Here is a 26,753-nt window from a genome sequence, read left to right on the forward strand (position 1 = left end):
AAAAACTTCAGTTAGTCAAGACTAAACGGTTGTGTTACAACTGCTTAGGTAGGCACAACTTGTACAAGTGCAGTAACACTCAAACTTGTAAGCTGTGTCAAGAGCGCCATCATACATTGTTGCACGGCTTGTTTACAAAACCCAAGGAAAAGCCAACATCTCTTGCAGCCTTTTCTGAAAAGCTAACATCGTTGTCTCAACATTCTCAGACAGAAGACAAGCCAACTCCACAATGACGGTGGCAGCCGTCATCTCGAAACCCACACAGTCATCTCAAGCCAGGAAGTCATCTCAGATCAAGAGCATCTCAAACTGATGCTAATATTACGAAATACAACCAGTCATCTCAGACAATTGGCTTCTCCAAGTCATCTCAGCCAGAGCAATTTCCTGCTCAGGCAAAAGCGACAGCTTTATCAGCATTTAAAACAAGAACTGCAGTAATCCTGGCTACTTGCAAAGTACTTGTAGTGTCTCCTAATTTGAAAACATATACAACTCGTCTTCTCATCGATCCAGGATCAGAATTGACATTAGTTTCAGCCAAGCTAGTTAAAGATGCATTACTCAACCATCTAGCAGCTGTGATACCAATGTTAGGCGTGGGTAATGAGTCTCCAAGTAAAACCCTTGGTCAAACGAACTTAACCATTGAATCTTGCATCTCACATAAGCAAGTCCATATCAGAGCATACATCCTGCCTCAAATCACTACTAAGATTCCATCAGTCTCCATCACAGATCAGCATTGGTCTCATCTGAGCAAGCTAGAAAGAGCAGATCCAGACTTCCTGAAGCCTGGACACGTTGAAATCCTCATCGGGGCAGATACGCTTAATCAAATATTAGAACCATCTCCAATAATTAAAGGGCAATCAGATGAGCCATTAGCTATTCACACAATCTTTGGATGGGCCTTTCTTGGACCAGCATCATCTCAAGCACGAAATCACCCCCTCAGGTCGCTTCATACTGTGACAAACGATGAGGTTCAAGACTCGCTCACAAAGTTCTGGGTTCAGGAAGAAGTTCCAGATCAAACAAAGCCATCTCTCAGTTTAGCAAAAGCTCAATGTGAAGAATATTACCTTAGCACACTCTCACGAAACCAAGAAGGGCGCTACGTAGTGCGAATACCACTATCAGCTGAAATCTCGCAATTGGGAGATTCCAGAGCTATCGCTTACCGGTGTCTGAAACGACTTCTCAAGCGTCTGGATTCCGACGAACTTCTCAAACAGCGGTATATGGACTTCATGCAAGAATATGAAACCTTAGGCGACATGGTAGCGGTTCCTAATGATGCCCCTGAACCTCAATATCCTTATTATCTACCTCATCATGGAGTTCTCAGAGAACAGAGCACCTCAACAAAGCTCAGAGTCGTGTTTAATGGGTCGTGCAAGACCACTTCTCAAGTCTCTCTCAATGACATTCAACACACAGGCCCAAAAACTCAACGAGACATCATTGATGTATTGTTATGGATCAGACGCTATAAATACATCTTTATGACAGACATTGTAAAGATGTTAAGGCAAATTCAAGTTCATAAGAAAGATTGGGACTTGCAACGAATTCTTTGGATCAACACGCAGCGTAACGTACAAGCATATCAATTGACAACTGTTACGTATGGGACTCGATCAGCGCCGTATCTTGCCTGTAGGACCCTCAAGCGACTAGTGGAAGACGAACGAGAGAATTATCCACTTGCAGTAGATGCAATTCTGAAAGGAAGTTATGTAGATGACATCTCCGGTGGAGCTGACACGATTGAACTTCTTAATGAAATCGCTCAGCAGCTCAACCATATGTGCGCTTCAGCATGCCTACCATTAGATAAATGGAAAAGCAAGAGTCAGGAGTTCATCATCCCATCAGCATCTCAATTAAAAGACGAGTCAACAGTTCATATCTTTGATGATTCGTTATCAAAAGTATTGGGCATCTCGTGGTCGTCCTCTCAAGATCAGTTTACGTTCCAAGGTACTATCTCAGAAAAAGACTCAATAACTAAAAGGTCGATTCTCTCTGAAGTAGCTCAGCTCTTTGATCCATTAGGACTCATCTCACCTGTAGTAATTCGAGCAAAGATTCTACTCCAGCAGTTATGGCTTGAGAAGCTAGACTGGGATGATCAACTTTGCCCTGATACAATTCATCAATGGGCCAAGTTTAAAGAAGATATCTCAAAGCTAACTGAACTTCGAATACCCAGATGGATTAATCTGCAATCTAATTCGTACTCTATTCAACTACATGGATTCTCCGATGCATCTCAGCTAGCAATGGCAGCCGTTGTTTATCTCAGAGTCACCGATCATACAGGAAATTCGAAAGTCACTCTAGTCTGCTCAAAAACTAGAGTCGCTCCGATCAAACGACTAACCATTCCACGATTAGAGCTTTCAGCTGCTGTACTTCTCGCTCAACTTATGAGGCATACGCAATCTACATTGGAACTCAAAGATGTCCCTGTATTTCTATGGACTGACTCTTCAATAACACTTACATGGGTTAAAAATAACCCCATGAAATGGAAAGAATACGTTGGAAACAGAGTTTCAACTATTCATCAGACACTTCCAAATGCAAGTTGGAGATACACATCAGGAAAGCTCAATCCAGCACATTGTGCTTCAAGAGGTCTAACCGCTTCTTAACTAATTCAGCATCATCTCTGGTAGACAGGCCCACCATGGTTAGCTCAATCTCCTGAATATTGGCCAATCTCCGTAGCTCCATCTCCAACAGAAGATCTCGAGGAACGACCTGGCATCTCGTTAACAGCAGTTATACAGCCAACAATTTGGGACTTGATCGATCTTCCATGTGTAAAAACATTCCACAAGGATCTTAACAAGTTACTACGAATAACAGCACTTTGTCAAAGAGCCATCTCATGATTCAAACGGATCCCCAACTCAAACATATTAACATCTCCGATTGGACCTGCAGACTTGGAAAAAGCAAAACTCTTCTGGATAAAATCAACGCAGCAAGCATACTTTTCATCTGAGATCAGCACTATCATGTCAGGAAAATCACTGGTAAAGTCTCATGCCCTCTCTAGACTAACAGCAAGATTAGATTATCAAGGCATACTTCGAGTAGGAGGACGTCTTCAGAACTCTCAACTTGATCCAGAGAGCAAACATCCACCAATACTCCCGAGTAAATGCAAACTCTCAGAACTTCTCATCGCTGACGCTCATACTCGAACCCTTCATGGCGGGACACAACATACTTTGGCATATCTACGACGTCAATGTTGGATTCTGGGCGGCAGAGCTCCTATTAAATCTTATATCCATCATTGCTTAACATGCGCTCGAATTCGAGCAGTCAAAACTCAACAACTTATGGCCCCTCTTCCAGCATCTCGAGTTACTCCATCACCAGTCTTTGAAACCACTGGTGTGGACTACGCTGGACCTATAACTCTTAAAACGTTCCAAGGAAGAGGTGCAAGAAAATTTAAAGGGTAGATAGCTGTCTTCGTCTGTTTCTCAACATCAGCAATTCATCTTGAAGCAGTCTCAGATTACTCAACCGAAGGTTTCTTGAAGGCATTTCGAAGATTTTCTAGTCGACGAGGAATCTGCAAAACATTACATAGCGATTGTGGAACTAATTTCAAAGGAGCTGACAATGAATTGAAACGTCTCTTCTCCCAGGCTACATCAGAATCAAAAGAGCTTCAACGCCTACTCACCAATAATGGTACCAATTGGAGATTTAATCCCCCAGGAGCACTACATATGGGAGGTAAATGGGAAGCTGCAGTGAAATCTGTCAAACGTCATCTCCAATCGTCAATATCGGAAACCAGCTTCACATTCGAAGATTTTTCTACCCTCTTAGCACAAGTTGAAGCAGTGCTCAACTCAAGACCTCTCAGTGCTCTATCAGATGATCCAGAGGACCTCTCAGCCCTAACTCCAGGCCATTTCATTCGAGGAGCTGCGCTCAACTCAATACCAGAACCATCTCTAACTTCCGTAAACGAGTCCAGACCATCTCAATTCCAACGGATTCAGGAACGATTTCAACAATTCTGGAACCGATGGTCAGCAGAATGCTTATCTGCACATCAGTCCATCTCAAAGTGGCGCTACCAACAAGACGATATTAAACTAGGGTCTTTAGTGTTAATAACAGATGAAAGACTTCCTCCTTCAAAATGGCCTCTCGCGAGAGTAATTCAACTTCACCCTGGGAAAGATGGACTTACTCGAGTAGTCACTCTCAAGACCGCTACAACAATTCTTACTAGACCAATTGTCAAGTTAGCTCTTCTCCCACTAGCTCCTCATCAAGAGTCATCCGATTGAAATTCTGCATTCCTGCAGAATTTGGAGTGGGGGAGAATGTTGAAAAAACCCTCAAAATTATCATTTGGCATCAACAATCGCACGGACCATGACTAGAGAGCTAGTCATGGTACTAACAAAAGCACGGACCATAACGAGAGAGCTAGTGGAAAATTATTCTAATCATAGTGGGAAATTATTCTAAGTTGTTATTGGGCCGCTACCTTCGAAACCCCCACTCAGTCAATCGGAGCTAGCGAGCCAATGCATTCACATAATCCAATCCCCTCTCAAATCACCAGACTGTTTAAAAGAGGAAGCGAGGAGACCTACTGACACAGTCCACTTTAAACCATCGAGCGAAGAAGAAGAAGAAGAAGGAAGAACTCCAAGATCTACAGTAAGCGAGCAAGGCTTACCATCTACCGTGCAGTGTTTCGGATAGCAAGCGTGCAAAGCTTGTCTATCCTCACGTCTTCATTCAGTCATCTCGGACCATATCAGATACACTGAGTCAGTTTCAACGGCAGCTACGTTTGTGTGCTATCCTAACAGCTCTTTTAAGAGCTAACATCTAAACAGCTCTTTTCAGAGCTCACTATTCAAAACTCTTTTTAAAGAGTGTGTGACTAACAAGTCATCTCAAGACTTCCACTTAGTCTTAATCAAAACGGTCTTTTTCAAGACCACTAAATAATTCCACTTGTAAAAAAACCTACCCAAGTTTGAGGGAAGGTACCGGTATTAGTACTGAATAATGTTGGTATCTATATTAGCAGTGTGTACAGATTTTTTTTCATTTTCAAGGATCTTAAGATATCGCTCAAGTGTTTGTAAATATGCTTGACATTTTTCACGGTCTGAGTTATATTTACCAGTAGAATTTAAAATTTCATATATTTCATTGTCGAGCCTAGTTAACACTGTTCCATTAGTAAGACAAGATTTATTTTTTGCGATATCTTCATTTTTTTCTAAGACTACCAACCTCTCATGAATTTTATCTTCAGGCATTAACATCATCTTACGGGCATGTTCCATGATTTTACTAAATATTTTATTTGGAAATTAGATTTGCAACCAAAGCACCCACAACAAGTGCTAAAAATGAAGGTAAAAAACCACCTTTTTGAATAATTATTGTTTTTTTTTAGTATTTAGATTGCTTCCTCCTGATGATAATTTTCTTAAAATCGTAATGTGGCGTTTTAATTTTTTCTTGTGACTCGTTAAAGGTACGTTACCATGTAATATGTTTAATATACACTCGCAAATACAACGTATTAAAGCAGGATCAGCTTTGCGTAAAACAGCTGAGCGTTGTGTATTATTTAGAGAGCACAATGCTTGTAATACATGTAGCTGTTTTTTTTTTTGATAGGTGTACGCTCGCCCATTATCAAAGAACTACTAGTACATTATTCCTTTTAGTTTTATAATTTATACTTATTTTCGGTATATAGACCACCTGGTATGGGTCGTCCGGGAAAATAGAGCATCTGAAACGGCAGTTTTCTGGTGTTGATTGTTTTAAATCCAGTACTAAGTAACCGTGTGGTAAAGATGTTGCTTCGTAATAAATCTCTTGTAGAAAACGTGTATTTTCTGGACTCACTTGACGCGCTAGATGTTGAATTTGTGATCTATTGCGTGGGTTCTTAAAAACTACAATGTAATTCGCATTTAATGAAATGTCTCTTTGACCTCTACCTTCATGGAAAATATTTTCTGTCAAGAAAATAACACTCAAATTCCTATGATGACTACCCTTTATAAAAAGATCTATTACAGCATTATTTGATGCTTCACGCATCAAATCGTCAATAATTACTAGTTTTGGATTATTATTACACCCGTATTCTTCACCTGTTGGAAGACCTTCGTGAAACTCAATGTTTTTATGATGAATATACTCATTGTAGCGTGGTTGCCATTCAGCGTAATGAAATATTATTTTTGAGAAATTTGTATCGCTCATTAGACATAAATGTTTGATAAATTTTTTTACGAATACAGTTTTACCGCAACCAGTAGGACCGCATATAATTGATGTCCATGGATGTTTCCATCGGGGATCCATAATATATACTGAGCTAATTTATAAAATGTTACGTTATATAAAGACAGGTTCTGCTAAGATCAATAGGCTGTAAATCGTAAAACACTTATACTGATAATAAATAATGTAGATTAATTTTCATTGTTTATAATATGAACTTTATTTAGATTTTTCAATGATAGGTATCTCAAAATACAATTTCAATGATATTAATTTTTATAATTTATGAAGTAGAAAGTGTTGCATATATAAATAGATAAATATAATTTATGTATAATCTTAACCATGGCTGCTGCTGGTAGCGCTACCGTCAGCGCCGCTGCTGCTGCTATTGCTAACTCTGACGCTGCCACTGCTGCTCATCGACGTGTTTCGATGTGGTATAAGAGCTTGTTGCACAAGCTCAGGTGCTGATCTTATGGCTGATTCGAATATGTCTTGACTCAAATTCTCAAAAAACTACAATGTTTTAAAGATTCAAGAAAAGTTGGAAAGTACATGAAACCATAAGTTAGCAAATAAAATTTTTAATGTACCTGTAGAAACGTTGACGGACATCTTACAAGACGCGTGCACAGAGACAGCCCTACAACCGTTTCTTCATCTAATCTCCTTGGTAAAATCTGGAAAAGAGGATCATGAAGCCAAAAAGCCCGAAAGGCCGTTAAATCCTCTTCACGCACTTCGATTATCGGTAATATTCCAGACTCATCTTTAAAAAGCACTTCTTTTATTTTAGGATAGCACATATTAACTGTGAAAATAATGTGTCTTTTAACACTAGCTTGAATATAATAAGCGTACGAGCTAACTATACACTTGTAACAGTTTTACCTGCTCAGGTTGGCCCCTAATCAATTTTATAAATAAACTAATAAAACTAACAACAATATAATCATTAGGGCGCCACTAGGATATTTTAGTCACGGTTTCTGGAACCGCTCCAGAGCTGAGAAATCTTTTCTTAGGGTAGAGAGAGTGGAGGAAGGTGCTGCTGAATAACAAATAATTAATTAACAAGATCGATCAATATTTATTAACAATAAAAAGAAAACTTAACAGTGTTTTGACTTAAAATAAGTTAACAAAATTCATTCACTCACACACTATCCACACTTAACAATATCCTTATTCTCGACGAGCCCCTTTCGGCGTCTACCCGTCGATTTCTAACACGTGCCCCTTTCGGCTTCACACGTGACGGGCCCCTTTCGGCGTCCACCCGTTTAACTAAACCTATAATCACCCGCACAGAGACCAATCATATACCAGGATCGTTGACTCGGCTCACAGGAGTAACAGCCCAGTGACCAAACGTAGACCTAGATGTTCTGCAGCACACTCTCCTAATAGGAATGCCCTTCGGGCTAAAAAATGCTTCACAAACTTACGAAAGGTTCATGGATCACCTCTTCAGAGACCTAAACTTCGTCTTCGTATACATTGACGACATTCTAATCTTCTCTAACAGCGAGGAAGAGCATCTAGAACAGGTTAAAATCGTTCTTGACAGACTCAAGAAGCACAACTTGGTCATCAATGTCAAGAAGTGCGTTTTCGATCAACACAAAATCGACTTTCTTGGCTACACCATCAACCAGGACGGTTATACACCTACTAGCGAACGTGTTGACGCTATATTGAAATTTCCCAAACCTGAGACCGTGTGTGAACTCCGCAGGTTCCTGGGAATGATCAACTACTACAGTAGCTGCATTCCAAATGCAGCAAACATCATGTTGCCACTAAACAGCTACCTACGAAAGTCTATCAAGAATGACAAAACCAAAATCAATTGGACCTCTGAAGCTGACGAAGCTTTTGAAGCTTGCAAACACGAACTTGCAAAATTCACTTTGCTTACCTTTCCATCCTTAACCCAACCTCTCGTACTCACCACTGACGCCTCATCCTCGGCTATCGGCGCCAAACTCGAGCAGCTGGAAGGTGACACCTGGAAGCCAATCGGATTCTTCTCCAGAAAGTTGAGCGAAACGGAAAAAAGATACAGCACATACGACCGTGAACTCCTGGCAATCTTTGCAGCCACAAAATTTTTCCATTACCTCTTGGAGTGTCGGGAATTCGTCATCAGAACTGATCATAAGCTTCTCACCTACGCTTTTAAACAAAAACTAGACAAAGCTTCTGAAAGACAACTCCGTCAATTAGACTACATCTCACAATTATCAACGGACATAGTCTACGTTAAAGGTGATGATAACGTGGTCGCAGACGCTCTGTCCCGCATTAACACCATCAACATGCCTACAGTTCTCACTGCACTGAACGTCCATCAAGAACAGCAAGCCGATAAAGAACTCCTGAATCTGATTCAGAACTCGACATCACTGAAGCTCCAGAAATTGTCCATCGACGGTGTTGATATTTATTGTGTAATTTCAACTGGGATCGTAAAACCTTACATTCCACAGTCTCTACGAAAAGTAGCCTTTGACACTGTGCACAATCTGTCTCATCCAGGACGAAAGTCAACTTCAAACAAACTCCGCGAAAAATACACCTGGCCCGGAATCCGAAAAAACACTTTGAAATGGTCCCGAGAATGCTTCGCATGCCAGAAGGCCAAAATCCACCGTCACACCAGAGTTAAGCCGAACCACCTGGAAGTTCCAGACAACAGGTTCAACCATATTCACCTGGACATCATCTTCCTACCACAAGTCGGTGAGTACCAATATTGTCTGACAATTATTGACCGGTTTACTCGCTGGCCTGTTGCAGTGCCTATAAAAGACATGACAGCTGACACAGTGGTCACAGCTCTGTTTGATCATTGGATATCTCACTATGGCACTCCAGTACAAATCACCACGGATGAAGGAACTCAATTTGAGTCCGCGCTCTTCAGCGCACTTGCCCAACTAATTGGAGCACAAAAAACTCGCACAACGCCTTACCATCCGCAGTCCAACGGCATTGTCGAGCGAATGCACCGCACGCTAAAAGCGGCTTTGATGTGTTCTCCAAAACCTTGGACCGAAATTCTCTCTACAGCATTGCTAGGACTACGCACCAGTTTCAAGGAAGACATTCAAGCAACTCCTGCTAATTTATTGTACGGAACGTCTCTACGGGTACTTGGAGAATTTTTTACTTCAGCTGAAGCACCAGCAAATCCTCAAATCTTCGTTGAAAAACACCGAGAGTACATGCGTGGGCTGAGACCTACAACCACGGCTCATCACAACAAAGCCCGGATCTTCATCCTCAAAGACTTGGACACCTGCTCGCACGTCTTCGTACGATGCGACCATGTAAAAGCACCACTGGAAGCACCCTATGCGGGTCCATACAAGGTCATAAAACGCATCTCGGATCGTGTATACAACCTTGAAATAAACGGCGAGGAAAAGCATGTGTCAATTGAACGGCTGAAACCTGCTTACATCGCAAAAAATGATGTTGACAATCCAGTCAATGAAGAACTTTTAACTTCCTCACAAAACAGACGCATCACTGAGGTTCCGTCTTAGACAAACATCAAAAGACGTACCCAAGGAAAGTTACTTTCAAAGTTCCCGCTGAAATTCACTCGGAGGGGAGTGGTTGTGGCGGTCTGAGCGCCTCAACGCCACCAATGGCCAAGCCCGGTACTAAAATGCGCCTCGAAGCCATCATCGGCCAACACGGGAACCAACATCAGCGGCGCCAACGTACCTGACTAGTACTAAATTTATTATTATTAGTATTACTAATAGGAGACGCTAGAGCTGTGGTACACCAAAAAGAATTTATTTATAACAAATTGTTACTTAATACCTTATAATAATTAACTAATAAAATACATTCATATTATTTACATGTGAGTAAATTATTGTAGTGTTAGTGAGCTAAACTCTTACAGTATTGGGTCCATGTTATTTTCATGGCAGCAGTAAGTGAACAGCGTAAAGCTTATTTTAGTGAAATAACAAATAATTTCATTTAATTATTAATTTGTTAAAAAAGATATACAAAAATAAAATATTAGTGATTCATCAACAATTAGTGCAATAATTTCAAGTGATTTCGTGTAAAAATGTAACTATTTCATCAAAATAAATTTTTATTATTTTCTAACCAAAAAAATTTCACAACATATAGGTAAGATAAAAATTGTCAATAATATTTATATTTGTTAATGAAAAATAAACCGTTACAATTAATAAAATGTACAAGAAAATTTGTTAAATATTATATTTTTTTGTTTTTTTAGATTAATTGTGGTTTAACATAACAGCAAGATGCCTAAGTGCCAGGCAAAAAAGTCAGGTGAAAAATCTAATTCAAAAAATACTGCTGGCACAAAAACAGTCTCTAAGAACAGTGGAAAGGTGTAGAAAAAAAATTTAAAGAAATCCGAAAAATCATGGACTCCGGAAATGATGTACGAAGCTATGGAAGCAGCGGGCAATTCCATGACTCTTTCCGAGGCTGCGAGAAGATTTGAAGTACCTAAAAGTACTCTATCGCTGAAGTCGAGATGTTTTACACCTATTGATTGCAAAAAAGGTCCGTCAACTATCCTGAGCAGTGAGGAAGAGAGTAATATTGAGAATTGGATAATTTACTGTGCTGACAGGGGCTTTCCGGTGACTAAAAACCATCTATTTGACTGTATTCAAGATTATTTAGTAAGGAACAAGAAAAAAACCCCTTCAAAAATAATCGACCAGGTAAACATTGGTACAATGCTTTTATGCAACGACATCCATCGTTAACGATAAGGATTTTTCAAAATTTAACTACTACCAGAGCAGCTGTCACCGAAACTGATCTGCGCGGGTGGTTTTCTACAGTTCACGATTATTTGAAGGAGAAAAACTTACTGTTCATTGATCCTGAGCAAGTATTTAACCTTGATTAAAGTGCCTTCATGATGGTACCTAAAGATAATACTGTCATTACTAAGAAAGGAGCAAAATCAGTATATCAAATAGTAAGTGCCAGTGACAAAGCCTGCATAACTACTTTGATAACTGCTTCTGCTTCTGGTCAAATGGCACCACCTATGATTTTATTTGACAGTAAAAAAAGTCCAAAAAACATATTTTGGATAATATTCCTAAGGGGTGGGGAGTCGGTCATACTGAAAGTGGCTGGATGTCAGTGGAGAGCTTTTACTACTACATAAAAAATGTATTCTTCAAGTGGTTGAAAGAAAACAACCATCCATTTCCTGTAGTTCTTTATGTTGACGGCCATTCTTCACACTGCCCTCTTCCTCTGGTACAGTTTTGTGAAAAAAATCAGATTGAATTGATAGCTTTGTATCCTAATGCAACTCATATCATTCAGCCACTGGATGTTGCATTATTTCGGCCATTAAAAGCTTCTTATGCAAAAGAACACAGAAAGTATAAAATTGAAAACAATGTGATCGACTTCAAAAAGTGGATGTTTGCTTCAGTTTTAGAGAAAGTTCTCGAGGCTGTTGACTTTAGTAAAACAATTCATAGTGGATTCCGTGCTACCGGCTTGTACCCATTTAATCCGAATGCTGTTAATTATGATGTCCTTAACAAAAATACCAAAAATAAAAATTGTTCCGAGGCATGTACGTCAAACAATAGTGAAGGTATCGGAGAAATCGATTCAAATCGTCAGCGTCAAGTGGAATTTTTACAAATGTTGGAAAACCAGATAATTCCTCCAAATACACTTAATTTATTTAAAAAGAACGAGACAGATACATCTTGGACGGGTTACATTAAACTAGAAGGACTCTTCGAAGCGTGGAAAAAAAGCATTACAACTTTGTGGTACAATTTCATAATTTAAGTATTTTTTCTATATTAGTTATAATATTTATAAGTAATTTTTGTATATATATATAGCTATTAACAGTCGTGAAGAGAGTGCGCAAGATAGTCGTAACAGTGAAGAGTCGAATGAAGTATATGATAATTCTAACTTAATGAATATTAATGATTCAATTTCTTCAGAATATAGTTTAGATACACAACAAAATGAAAATGTAGCTATAGATTCTCAGCATATATTAGCAGTTGAAAATACGATTGACGGTGAATCATTACAAAACAGTTCTCTTGGACACGATATTTTTACAAATCCTATGTTAAGTATGGAAGTCATACAAGAGTCTGAACAAAACATTGTTTTTTTCCCGAATCAATCATCACCCGACTTGATACAATCAGGTAATATAGAGCTACTACACTGAATTAAAAATTTTATATAGTTTTGTTTAATAAATCTAATTGTTTACAGACAATTCCGAAGAATCTAGTTTTGTGAATGTAATAGAGTTAATTGTTGATACAAATTCAAGTATGCATGACAATAATTCTAATTTACTATCAAATTCTCAATCTGTGTGTATTAATACGCCTGAAATCACTACTGAAGCAAGTGCTGATCCTGAGTTCATTGAAAAGATAAAAAATATATTTGAAGGATGTGAATCTGATAAATTTCTAAGTATTGTTGTAATTTCTAATATAGCTTTTGATTAAGTAATAACTAACTAATTTTTTCAGTTTTAGATTTATCATGTCACTCTAATAATTTGGATGAACCAAAGAAATTGTGCACTGATAATAGTTTTGAAACTATTCCAGCAAGTGCAGAGATAATTTCAAAACCTACATCTACGTTAGAAGAATCTACGTCAAATTTCGAAAAATCTTTCTCAAAACCGAGCTTTAATACTAATAAAAAGAAGATGTAACAGTTTTACCTGCTCAGGTTGGCCCCTAATCAATTTGATAAATAATTAAACAAAACTAACAATCAATAAAATTATTAGGGCGCCACCAGGATTTTTAATCACGGTTCCTGGAACCGGTCCAGAGCTGAGAAATCTTATCTTACGGTAGAGAGAGTGGAGGAAGGTGCTGCTGAATAATAAATAATTAATTAACAAGATTGGCCAATATTTATTAACAATAAAAAGAAAACTTAACAGTATCTTGACTTAAAACTACTTAACAAAATTCAATCACTTACACACTATCTACACTTAACAATATTAAAACGTATAAACTACAGCCTAACTGTCGGCTGACCAGGACTACTTAAAACTACAGCCTGTCGGCTGACCAGGACTTCTTAAAAACTACAGCCTAACTGTCGGCTGACCAGAACAACTTAACACTATCCTTATTCTCGACGAGCCCCTTTCGGCGTCTACCCGTCGATTTCTAACACGTGCCCCTTTCGGCTTCACACGTGACGGGCCCCTTTCGGCGTCTACCCGTTTAACTAAACCTATAATCACCCGCACAGAGACGAATCATATACCGGGATCGTAGACTCGGCTCACAGGAGTAACAGCCCAGTGACGAAACGTAGACCTAGATACTCCTACAGCTTATACACACTTTACTACAGAACAACAGCCCAGTGACGAAACGTAGACCTAGATACTCTGCAACTCACACATAACCCACACTTGTCTCACACTAACACTACTGATTTTACTCTATTTGATTTTCACTTTATAAATTTTATTTTAATAAAATTGACTGCAATTAATTTTAATTAAATATTATAAATTCATTATTCAATCATTAGTAATTTAATAAAACGAAAATTTTCAATTAACAATTACTTTCTAACTAACTATTACAATTCTCAAATTCCGATTGCTAATTTTAATTCTATTGAGACATTAGATGGATTAAAATTCCTCAGTAACTTATAGTCATGGTCTTAACAATATAACAATAACTATTTAAAACAAGAGGTTTTAATACCCTGAATTAACTTTTGGTAATTAAAATAATCACAATATAAAATTCTCAATCACGTTTAAAAATTATTAACATAAAATTATTAATTAATTCTGATTAAATTTTTACTGTGATATTTTTGACTCAATTAACTGATTTCTTGGACTTAATATCCACGCCGATAATTATCGATTTGGAGTAAAAATTTAATTTAATTAATTCACGGACTTAATCCCAAAATTTACTAAATTTCCACGTGATAAAATAATTTTATAATATAAAATATTTTCAGTAAATAATTCCTAATATAAAATTCTTAATAATTTTTCAATCGTTTTATCAAATTATAAAAAATAATCGACACGAGTCGAAATATTCAAATTTATTTGCTAGAACATTCGCTAGCTAAGTTTTGACCTTGGGTATTGGAATTTACTGCGACACAAAAATGTACTGACGCTCGACCAAAATTCCACGAATACAAGTTTATCGATTATTTTCAAGTAACAAAAATTAATCAATTTTACTAAGTTAATTGTTATAAAAATTACAACAATAAAATTAACGAAATTTTCGGATGTTAATTAATTAATTGATAAATTTTTAGTTGTTAAGATTTTCCCGCAAGGTTGATTGAGTGATTCTCGAGTATAAGCCCCCAGGAAAATCCTCAATCCTACTAGCAAATGTTCAACTATTAATTATTGAAATAATCGTCGATTAAATGATCCAATAATAATTAATTAGGAGAAGTAACTGGGTATTAGGTAAACCGCGGTCCACTTTTTTCTCACAGAGTAATAATTAATACCTTGATGAATATAATGATGATCTAACTCTCTTATTGAGGATGAAGTCCTGGTTATAGTTGGCTTCCTTCGTCTCGTCACTACTCCGGGGATCGGTCCTTCTCGATTTCCGTGGCACTCAGTCTGGCGGTCACACTACTTCTCCCTTTTCCACTGCACGGCTCACCTACTTTAACCCAAAACTACCCCCTCCTATTCTCCCCTTAGGCCCGAAGATCGAGACGCGCCAGTGCTATTTCGAATAATTATCGATATCCGGTGACTTATCGATTTAGGGTAATTTTACCCTGGTACAAAGAAAAGGAAAATGTCTGATGGAAATACTCCAATTGCCTGCACTGTAGATGATATGTTGAAGGTATTGAAAAAAAAAGAAACTGCCAAAAAACTCAGGGAAGAAGAATTGTCTGAAAAAAAGGAAAAAACGAAACATTAAGAAAATTTTAAAAGAAAAAGAGCTAACGGTAAAAAAACAATTCAATGAAACAAAAAAAATTGCTGCAAGAGAAAAAAAATTTGATGTCAGAGATTAAAACTGTTAAAAAAATTTTGAAAGATAATAATGACATTTTGTCGCAAAAAAAGTTCAAATTACTTGAATCCCAGCTAGAAGAATTAGAAAAATCCATAAAATTTCACGAGTTAACAACTCTACAAAAAACTTTAAAAATTAAACAAGAAACTATTTAGATTTAAATGTTTAAATTATTGTTCTGTCCTTATCATACAAAAATTATATTTATAATAAATAAATAAGATATTTATAATTTTCAATTCAGCTAACAGTTCATTTTTTGTGTTGTTTGTAGTTCATAATAATAATAAATACAATTAAAAACTTAAATACATATGTTTCTCATTGTTAAATTATCATATTAAGTATTCACAGTATTATTTTTAATATTATTTAATAATTTGTTATAATTCCTTTGATATTTCAATAAAACATTGAAAATTTTTCGTGTGCCCATTGCTATATATTTTATTCGTTCAACTACTGCTCTCCGAGTGTTCAACTACTGCGGCTGGTCAGAATTCATTGTTCAACTACTACTCCTTTGTTACGTCCAAAATTGTTAACGTAATTTATCATCTTATTTATTTTTGGTCCAAGCCGAAGCTTCTAGACCGGGACTCAGAAGGCTTGCTAAGGATAATATTATCGAAATGATTTTTAATAATATTTAAAATTTAACTATTTATTTCGATATATAAAAGAACAAGGTTTAATATTACAAAACTATTTTAATTTTTATCTTAAATACAATTAATTTTACTAAATTAATTGGCTCAACGTCATCGAGATTTTACTCGCCGTGTTACAGAATTTTACCTTTAAATTAAATAAATGATTTTTCAAACCTTGAATTCCGCCTGAATGAGTCCGCAGAATTGAGCCGTTGGTTTAAAACAACTTCAACTACTTTGGTATTATTTAAATTCTGTTAACTCTGATTTCATTTTAAATTATACTTTAAATTCAAGTGAACAACCACTGAATTTTACAAGTTAGTTGGCGATCCGCACTGGGCGAGTTCTGGAAGACGAAGAGAGGGAGTTCATGCGAGGATCTCAGGGCCTCGAATTTGGGGTTTTGAAAAATTACTTTTTGGGGGAAAACAGTAACCAATTAGCGGCCTATTTCCCTTGGATTCTACCCTCTCTTTCGGCTTTTCCGAAGATGTTCGCCTGAACTCCCCTCTTCAGGCCCAGATGGCACGCTGTCCCTCTCTCTCTTTAACTTATAGACTATATGTGCATCTATGTATAGGCGTCTAGGTAAGCACATTTACATGCACACACAATACACACACACATTTTCTTATGTTAACTAAGTCATTTATATTTTGTTTAATGTTATTAACTAATTCGTTTTAATTAATTAATAGTTGCTATTTCTTATTTCTATTGTTAGTTATTTAAGTAATTATTTATTATACACTAGTCACAAAAATTAAGGGATATAAAAAAAATTCCAAATTTTTTGGTGATTTTCAGCGAGCTGTAACTCCGAGGAAAATGATCGCACAGAAAAAAAAAAAGCAAATTGTAGCTCCAAGTGTCTAGTTTTTAGATATGACCATGAAAATTTTTTGTCATCGTCAGGTCTGGAGAAATCCTAAGAAAACTACTGAAAAAAAATTTTTCGAAATTTTTTTTCGTCTTAAAAAGGTCTACGGGCTTCAAAAAATTTTTTCGATTGTTTCGTTTAAAAGCTCTTTTAGTAAATTTAATACCCTTTAATTTGACGTAATCAAAAGCCTGTACGATAATTTGCCGCGGAGTTATCGTCAATCAAAGCAAAAAGTTTTTTTGACTTTGGAAATCAATAACTCTGGAAATAATGACCGTATAGGAAATCGAAGGAGGGTTTTGAAAACTACACAATATTCTCTATAAGAAAACGTAAACCGCTGTTGAAGAAAAAATTTTTTTTGAATTGAAAACTCGGACTGAAAAAAAGACAAAAATTCGCATAATTAAGGATATTTGGATAACTTGGTATAACTTTGGATAAAATGGATGAACGAAGGATATCGTTAGTAATTTTTTAACTTCAAAGTGTCCCCTAAAATCCCTAAGAAATTCAAAGCGCTGCGATTTTTTGTTCATAGTGCCCAGAAGCTTCAAATTCTGTGTTTTCGCAAAAATCACCATTATGAGCAATTTTGTGATTTTTATTAATTTTTCCATTGAAAAAATTTTTTTTTCAAAATTCTTTATTTTTCGATCAAAGAGATTGATTTTTCAAGAAATTTGAAAAAAAAATTTCAATTTTTTCGAAATTTTCTCAATTTTTTTCGACTGTTGTTTTACCGCCGGCATTAGCGTTACCCAAAGCATACCACGTGGGGGTTGCTCGGTCGGATTTACGCTCACACACACACACACACACACACACACACACACACACACACATGTGTGTGTGTGTGTGTGTGTGTGTGTGTGTGTGTGTGTGTGTGTGTGTGTGTGTGTGTGTGTGTGTGTGTGTGTGTGTGTGTGTGTGTGTGTGTGTGTGTGTGTGTGTGTGTGTGTGTGTGTGTGTGTGTGTGTCTTTGTCTGCGTGTTTGTCTGTTTGCAGCTGCCGAATGACCTCTGTACGCACGGCAGTAACTGCTCAGTACCGTGTATTGCCACCTCTGTTCCGAATCACAGCTCGTAAACGCTCTTGCATGTTGATGCATCGTCGAATATCACGTTGCGAAATTCCTTGCCAACAACGTAACAACGCTTGAGTCAACTGATGAAGATTGTGCAGTTGCGGATAGTCTCGCCGCAATCGACGCCCAAGCATGTCCCAAACATGCTCAATTGGGTTCAAATCAGGACTCATCGCTGGATGATTAAGCGTTGTTACGTTGTTGGCGCGGAGAAAAGTTCGCGTACGAACTGCAGTGTGAGGACGAGCATTATCCTGCATCAAAATGAACCGTCTTGCCCCCATGCGTGTGCGCATAGGTAGGACGTGTGGCTCCAGAATTTCGTCGACGTACCTATCGGCAGTCAACGTCCCACGAACGATGACCAACGGCGTTCTGGTATTGAAGGACACGCCTGCCCACACCATGACTGATCCACCATTGAAAGCTGTAACTGGTCTCGTAAAACCATCCCGATCTCGTTCTCCACGACGGCGCCAAACGAGAGATCGTCTATCGCTGCCATGAAGGCAAAATCGAGATTCGTCAGTCCATAATACACTGGTCCACTGTCTACGACCCCAATGGTGATGATCATGAGCATAGGCCAATCGGGCTCGGCGATGTCGTGGAGTGAGCATAGGCACGCGATTTGCGCGTCTAGCGCGTGGTCCTTGCTCTCGAAAGCGATTTCGAACCGTCGATGCCGATATGTGTTGTTGGGGAGGACGTTGTCGACGATTGCGAAATTGATGAGCGATCGTGTGGGCATGCGCAGTAGGGTTTCGACGAGCTTCTCGAATGATAGCTCGATCATCACGCTCGGTAGTGATTCGTAGTCTACCTTGACCCGGACGACGATCGTAACTTTGAGTCGCGTTAAATCGGGCATAGGCCCGACTGATAACGGACTGGCTCACTCCCATAGAAGCTGCTACTTCCACCTGACTGTAGCCCTCTTGAAGGAGGGTAACAATGCGAGCCACATCTGTGGCAGCTAAATGTCGACGAGGCATATCAAAAGGTGCTTATCAAAGAAAAGCTTACATAAAATTCACGTAAGGAATTTAGGCTAAAAAGAAAACGTAAAATTCAAGTTTTGTGTGAGGAAAAGCCGAACTCCGCGGGGGGGTATATCAATTTGTTTTTATTGAATTTTTAAAATGAGATTTAAAACTAAGGCAGTTGTAGCGGACAGAAAAAATTGAGTTAATTTTTTTGACAATAGTGAAGCATTCTGAAGACGATAAAAAAAAAATTAAAAAAAAAATTTTTGATAAAAAAATTTCGAAAAAATTTTCGAAAAAAATTGAAAATTTTTTTTTTTTTTTTTCAAATTTCTTGAAAAATCAATCTCTTTGATCGAAAAATAAAGAATTTTGAAAAAAATTTTTTTCAATGGAAAAATTAATAAAAATCACAAAATTGCTCATAATGGTGATTTTTGCGAAAACACAGAATTTGAAGCTTCTGGGCACTATGAACAAAAAATCGCAGCGCTTTGAATTTCTTAGGGATTTTAGGGGACACTTTGAAGTTAAAAATTACTAACGATATCCTTCGTTCATCCATTTTATCCAAAGTTATACCAAGTTATCCAAATATCCTTAATTATGCGAATTTTTGTCTTTTTTCAGTCCGAGTTTTCAATTCAAAAAAATTTTTTCTTCAACAGCGGTTTACGTTTTCTTATAGAGAATATTGTGTAGTTTTCAAAACCCTCCTTCGATTTCCTATACGGTCATTATTTCCAGAGTTATTGATTTCCAAAGTCAAAAAAACTTTTTTGCTTTGATTGACGATAACTCCGCGGCAAATTATCGTACAGGCTTTTTGATTACGTCAAATTAAAGGGTATTAAATTTACTAAAAGATCTTTTAAACGAAACAATCGAAAAATTTTTTTGAAGCCCGTAGACCTTTTTTAAGACGAAAAAAAATTTCGAAAAATTTTTTTTCAGTAGTTTTCTTAGGATTTCTCCAGACCTGACGATGACAAAAAATTTTCATGGTCATATCTAAAAACTAGACACTTGGAGCTACAATTTGCTTTTTTTTTTTCTGTGCGATCATTTTCCTCGGAGTTACAGCTCGCTGAAAATCACCAAAAAATTTGGAATTTTTTTTATATCCCTTAATTTTTGTGACTAGTCACAATTGTATAAATAAATTTTTTGAGTTCATTTATCCGATATTTAACTAATCAGTTAAGTATGGAGTTATCACGTTTACGTCAAAACATTTTTTTGATTGGTGATGTTGACGTTCAAATCGTAGGTAACAAATTACCATCGAAATTGCAAGCTTTGAAAGTGTTATTTCTTTATACACGTATTTTAAATAATACTATCACAGATAGTGTTGCTGCAGTGATTGATGAAATTATTGTGTTTTGGAAGAAAGCTCGAATTCCCGTTCAAGATATGCAAAGATGTCGAGATAAGTTGAAAAAACTGTATGATGAGTGGCGCATACTTCTTAAACATAGAAATCGGAGTGAAGTTGCTGTGAAAAAACAAAATGAATTTTCCTGTTCATTAAAAAAATTATTTGACATCGCACCGTCAAATGTATTTGAAATGGTTGATGAAAATTCCAAAGAATTCTTGAATAATCAGAGATCAGATGAACGAATTGGTTCTATTGCAAATATTAAGACGAAATACGATGACGATGAAATTGGTGTTAAAAAATTAGAGAAACAATTGGATTTCGAAAAACGAAAATTGGAAAGTGAAAAAGAAAAATCATTATTTGGTAAATTATAATAATCAACTTACTCATTGATATTTTATTATTTTATAGTGAAGATATTTTTTGTCTTATCATTATCCTTTTTTGTAGACAAAAACGTTGAACTCTTATCAAGCCAAGGAAGTGCTCAATCAGTCTCTAGTGGAGAAGTATACATTCCAACTACTGCCGGCCAATTTAAATCAAGAAATATAAGAGGAACTCACAATATTCTCAACGAAAGAGTTGTAGCTACTTTTGACCGTTGTAAAATAAGCGACAGAGATGCTGTGTTTATAACTACAGCTATTTGTCAGTCGCTTGTGACAGGGAATTTAAATTCCCGCGCGGGGTTTATGTCACTGTTATCTTGTCTCGGTGTGTAGAGACTACTCCGTACCTTCTGAGCGTGAGTAGCTAGTTGTAAGACTCGTCACCTGGTCGTACGGGTCGCTAAGTCCCCACCGCTGTTCCCCAGAAAATCTAAGCGGGAACGAGATAATGGGAAAATTCGAGAACCTGAGAGAGAGTTTATAAAAGAGCCGGCGAAGACCAAAACAGCACCTTTTGGCGGACGAGACTTGTGGTAGTGCAGTGCCCAGTGATTTACCATCAAAATAACATAATTTGTACGAGAAATAATTGTGATCGAATAGACGAAGAAAAGGAATTTACGGACTCGAGAAGCTGAAGGAAGTGCTGTTTGCTAAATTTCACTTGCTCTGGGATAATTCCATCGTTGGCTGAAATAATTGGAACTTCAGGTAAATTGGTTAATTAGGCCCTTGTGTTTCAATTAGGCTGAATTAACCAATATAAGTTTTACTGAAATTAAAATTAAGCGTCTCGAATAGTCTATACATAATTTTCAAATTCCAATCGGGTTAAGTTTGCCAAGGTCATTTAGAAATTAAGAAAATAGAATTAAGAATAATTATCCAATAACTGTTATCAAGAAATTAATTAAAATAAATTCGGTCTTTTTGTTATAAATATTCAAAATTAGTTAACAATTAGTTTAGAAAATTTGGTAAATTCGGAAAAGTGCGTAGTTCAGAATAAAGGTCATTTATAGTTGTGTGTTAAATTCTTGGAAATTATGGAAATATAAATTAAGGCCGTTTGGCTAAATTTAAGGAAACAACGTTAATTATGTAGTTTGATGAAATTTGGGAATAAGTAAATTATTAAAGGAAAATTGTCAAAAGATATTTAGTGAAATTTAATTGAAAAATTTTGATAGAATTTTGGAATTAAGAAATGAATAATTTAGAAAACCGACAAGTGTTAAATTTTGTGAGATTGATAAATTTTGTATTGAGAATTGTTAGGAAAATTTAATTGTTAATTGGAATTAAAATTGAGAGAATTAGCACATTGAATAAAAGTTAGAGAATTTGAGTTAGCGTCCGGTGGACGAGGTAGTAGATAAGTAAGGAAAATGATAGAGTAAGGAATCCGTCAGATTGACGTAAAATTAGGTTTTAATTGAGAATCTGTCAGGTTGACGTGAAATTTGGTTTAATTGATATGCCGTCAGGTTGACGAGGAAAATTTAGAATTAAGATTCCGTCGGAGTGACGAGGTCGGAGAAGCAGTTATTCAGGGATAAGATAAATTGGCCAGGGCCATTTAGCGTAGGTGAGAGGTTCTCACATTTAAGTTAGTTTATAAGGAAATTTGTTAAGTTTGAAATTTAAATTGAATAAATCATTTATATTTTTCTAATAATTTCTCTCAGTTTTATTCGCAGCCTTTCTCGGACTTCTCACGACCCTGTCCTTTCCTTCTCATGCTCCTCCGGTTTCTGGGACACCGTGTCTAAAATCCCAGTGGCGCCCTTTCTAAAGAGGAAAGGGGCAGCTAACTGGACCTGGGCTATACCCATGGTTACACGCTTATCGATTTAAAATTATTAGAAGTGGATATTAATTCCATTATTGTCAATCGATCATCTATTCGCCGATGTCGGCTAACTATGCGAGAGTCAAAATCAATAGAAATAAAAAAACATTTCCAAGACTTATCTATTATTTCCAAGACTTATCATCTATTGTTGTACATTGAGATGGAAAATTATTACCTAATTTGTTAAATACAGAAACTGTTCATCGATTGCCTGTAATAATTACTTCAGAAAGTAAAGAAATTATGTTAGGTGTACCAACGAGTGAAGATGGAACTGGAATGGCACAAGCTTCTGTAGTTCATAAGACATTATGTGACTGGGGATTCGACATATCTGTAAAAGCAATATGCTGTGACACTACTCCTTCAAATTTAGGCCTTCGTAATGGTGCTGCTGCATTACTGGAAAAATTGTTAGAAAGAGATTTGTTGTATCTTCCATGTAGGCATCATATATTTGAAATAGTCCTAAGATATGTCTTCGAAGCTGTTTTTCCAAATATTGTTGGTCCTAATGTTCCACTTTTTATCCGATTCCAAAAGCAATGGGGAGATTTAAATAAACTCAGTTACTAAACAGGTTTAGATGATCCGAAAAATGATAATATCTTGACAAATGAAAAAATTGAATCTATTAGAACTTTTGCGACTGAAACTCTTGCATCACAACTGCCTCGTGATGATTACAAAGAGTTATTAGAGCTTACTTTAGTTTTTATCGGTGTCATCCCCGAAAAATTTAGTTTTCGTAAGCCAGGAGCTTGTCACCATGCACGATGGATGGCAAAAGCTATTTATATATTGAAAATGTACATGCTTCGGGAGCAATTGTCATTGAAAAAAGGTGACGATAATAAACTACGGCAAATATGTGTTTTTGTGACAATGGTTTATGTTAAAGCTTGGTTTTCGTCGTCAAATAGTGTCAAAGTTCCGTACCATGATCTACAGTTTATAAAAGAACTCAACAACTTTAAGGCAATCAACAGTAATCTTGCTACTGTGGCAATTAGTAGATTTATGAATCACTTGTGGTATTTATCACCAGAATTAGCAATCATGGCTATTTTTGATGAGGAAGTTTCACAAGAAACAAAATTAAAAATTGTCGCTAAGCTGCGTAAAGAAGAAGAAATAATTGTGATTGACGATATTCCGGAAGAAGACTTGGATTATACTAGTGAAAAATGTAGTGTTAAACGCTTTCAAACTAAGAGCATAACTGAATTATTATATAATGATATTGACTTTTTCGTAACTGCAGAATCGATCAATTTTTTCAATAGATTCGAGTTACAAACAGAATTTTTAAAGATTCATCCTTCTGAATGGGCTCATAATGAACACTATAAAACTGCATTACGATTCGCTAAAAACTATCGGTTGTGAATGACTGTGCTGAAAGAGGAGTTAAACTAGTGCAAGATTTTTGTAATCGTTATACTAAGGATGAAAAACAAATGCAATACGTGTTACAATTGGTTAAAGATCATCGTCAAATGTTTCCTGACGCATTTAAAAAAACTAATAAAAAAATTTCATGAAAGTATCTGTAATTAAAAATAAAAATGGTAATGTTTGTACATTTTCGATTCATTAAAATATTAATAATACACTTCTTTAAGTGATTAATACTTTTCACGTAAATTATAGTTCAAAATTATATGCATAAGTAAAAAAAGTAATCTAATATGAATAATAACCCGTCTATGATTGTTGAATTATTAAATGACCAGAAAAAACTATGAAAAAGATTATAGTTTCAATTTAGACCTCGAATAACTTCAAAACCGTTAGAATTATCAAAAAATGATAAGAGACCTTTTTTGTAGACCGTTAAATTTTGCATTAGAAAAAATATTTTTTGATGTGATTTGTTGGTTAGTTTATGACGTAAAAAATTCCAAAGTAAAAATATAACTTTTCCCATGTTATTTTCCTTTAAAACTTTGACCGTCGGGGGGCGCGGGTTAATATTAAAATTAAGAGCTATAACTTGGCATGATTTTTTTTTTATAGATTTTGAACCGATTTTGAACTATCGTGAAAAAAAATTTCAAAAAACCCAACATAAGGACCACCCTACTACTGATAAAATTGATATTCAAGAAAGTAAAAGTGAAACACCTCAACATCAAGCTATGATTACTCAAGTATTAAATCCAGATAGTTCTCAATATGCACAATACACTATATATCCGCTTCACGATAAAAGGAAGAATGATACTTCAACAAATATGTATCAAATGTTAAAAATTAATGAAAAAGCATTCCCTCGCAGTCTTGAAACTACAATAAATCCACCGTGAATCCACCGTGAATCCTCCGTGGTTTCGTGACATTTCACCATGGTGGTTTCACTGTGGATTCACCATGGTTCCATTGTGGATCCACTGTGGTTCCCCGGGTCAAAAATATTATATATAATTATAATTATATATATAAATGGCCCTATAAAATTAGATATAGTTATATAGAATTAGATATAATTATTTCTATAGAAAAAAAAACCGGGACGCGCGGAAATCGAACCACGGACCTTACACTTGCTAGACTAATTCTTTACCTGCTCACCTACGAGACTTACTTGAAGAGTACAGTTTGTAACAACTACAAGTATTGCAAATGGTATACATAATCAATGCGTAATGAACAAAATTTTTTATCAAATTTGTAAATTATCAATTATCAATATACACTGATAGAAAGATTTATTAACTATTACTAAATTAATTTATTCGAAGATAATTATCTAATGTATAAAATTGTAATAAATATGTTTGAACATTCAATAAATATTTTTTTGGGAGGAAAGTATATTTATTAATAGCGTATTAGTATTTATTAATAATTAACAAATATTTAGTAACACAATAAAATTATCTATACAGGGTGTCTCTGAAGTGGCGGGAGTAATTGTTGGGGTCGATAGAGAAAAAAATACTGAATCGAAAGTTCCTGAGCCAAAAATTTTTTTGGGCCATAGAATTTGAGTTATGAATTAAAAACGATAGCCAATCAGAAGCGCGCTATTCGAGAAATGAAAATGAGCGGGGAAGTAGAGGAGACGCGAGAGTGAGATGCTGCAATAGCAGCTTACTCGCTCACACAAAGCCGAGCATGAGAGGGGATTGTGACGCTATGAGCCGAGTACGTAAGTGTGAATGAGTGGATGTATGAGGTCGCAAGCGGACGGCTTAATGTATGAGTGTGTGTCCGTGTATCGCAGCATTATTGGAGGCGTTGTAACGCTGAATTAAAGCTAACCGGGTACTCTAAGACAGAGGAAAAAATTTTTATTTTTATTTTTATTCGAAAAAATTTAATAAAAAAATAAAAAGGCCCAAGATTTAACCAGACCCACAGAAACGGAGAGTAAATTTTTAATTCTCATTTATTTTGCTGGGGATTATTTTCAAATACAAAAAAAAAAAAAAGGCTAAGATTCAACTGGAATCCAAAAAGAGATGGATGAAAAAATTTTATTTTTATTTTTAATCAGCAAAATTATTTTTCTTTAAAAAAGAGCCCAATCTCGACTGGAGCAAGAAAAAATGATTGAAAAATTTTATTATTAATTTTCAATCAACAAAATTATTATAAAAAAATAAATGGGCCCAAGTCTCAACCGGACCCAAACAAACGGATAAAAATTTTTATTACTTACTTAATTTGCTGGAAATTATCTTTAAAAACGAAAAAATGCCCAAGACTCGATCGGATCCAAAAAAATAACAGTACAAAAATTTTTCCTTATTTTCAATCAGCAAAATTGTTTCTTTTAAAAAAAGGCCCAATCTCGACTGGAGCAAAAAAATGATTAAAAAATTTTATTATTAATTTTCAATCAACAAAATTATTTAAAAAAAAAAATAGTCCGCAGACTCAACCGGACCCAAACAAACAGATAGATAGTTTTAATTACTTATTTATTTTGATGGGAATTATTTTAAAAACGAAGAAAATCGCCCAAGACTCGACCGGACCCAAAAAAAAAAAAAAATAAATTGAAAAATTTTGTTTTCATTTTCAATCAGCCAAATTAATTTCTTTTCGAAACAAGGCCCAATCTCAAACAGACTAAGAGAAAC

The 26,753-nt window shown here is 36.1% G+C and overlaps 3 protein-coding genes and 1 pseudogene across 3 annotated transcripts; all 4 read left to right on the plus strand.

Annotated features, from left to right (window-relative positions):
- The first annotated feature begins 232 nt into the window (after positions 1 to 232).
- Positions 233 to 2,909, plus strand: LOC141537181 (uncharacterized). Its single transcript, XM_074258028.1, has 3 exons — positions 233 to 238; positions 342 to 2,594; positions 2,691 to 2,909. Exons 1-3 carry the CDS (start codon positions 233 to 235, stop codon positions 2,907 to 2,909), a joined length of 2,478 nt encoding a protein of 825 aa, XP_074114129.1.
- A 126-nt stretch (positions 2,910 to 3,035) lies between these two features.
- On the plus strand, positions 3,036 to 4,337 carry LOC141537182 (uncharacterized). Its single transcript, XM_074258029.1, has 2 exons — positions 3,036 to 3,468; positions 3,523 to 4,337. Exons 1-2 carry the CDS (start codon positions 3,036 to 3,038, stop codon positions 4,335 to 4,337), a joined length of 1,248 nt encoding a protein of 415 aa, XP_074114130.1.
- A 6,285-nt stretch (positions 4,338 to 10,622) lies between these two features.
- LOC141537184 (uncharacterized) lies at positions 10,623 to 12,854 on the plus strand (annotated as a pseudogene).
- Positions 12,855 to 15,188: 2,334 nt separating this feature from the next.
- On the plus strand, positions 15,189 to 23,153 carry LOC141537185 (uncharacterized). Its single transcript, XM_074258030.1, has 3 exons — positions 15,189 to 15,239; positions 20,640 to 20,778; positions 20,866 to 23,153. The coding sequence occupies exons 1-3, from the start codon at positions 15,189 to 15,191 to the stop codon at positions 21,138 to 21,140; spliced, it is 465 nt and encodes a 154-aa protein (XP_074114131.1). The 3' UTR covers positions 21,141 to 23,153.
- The last annotated feature ends 3,600 nt before the right edge of the window (positions 23,154 to 26,753 follow it).

Source organism: Cotesia typhae, unplaced genomic scaffold (assembly GCF_013202065.1).
Source record: "Cotesia typhae breed Kobodo isofemale line unplaced genomic scaffold, CoteBio_Ctyphae scaffold_70, whole genome shotgun sequence".
Taxonomy (NCBI): Eukaryota; Metazoa; Arthropoda; class Insecta; order Hymenoptera; family Braconidae; genus Cotesia; species Cotesia typhae.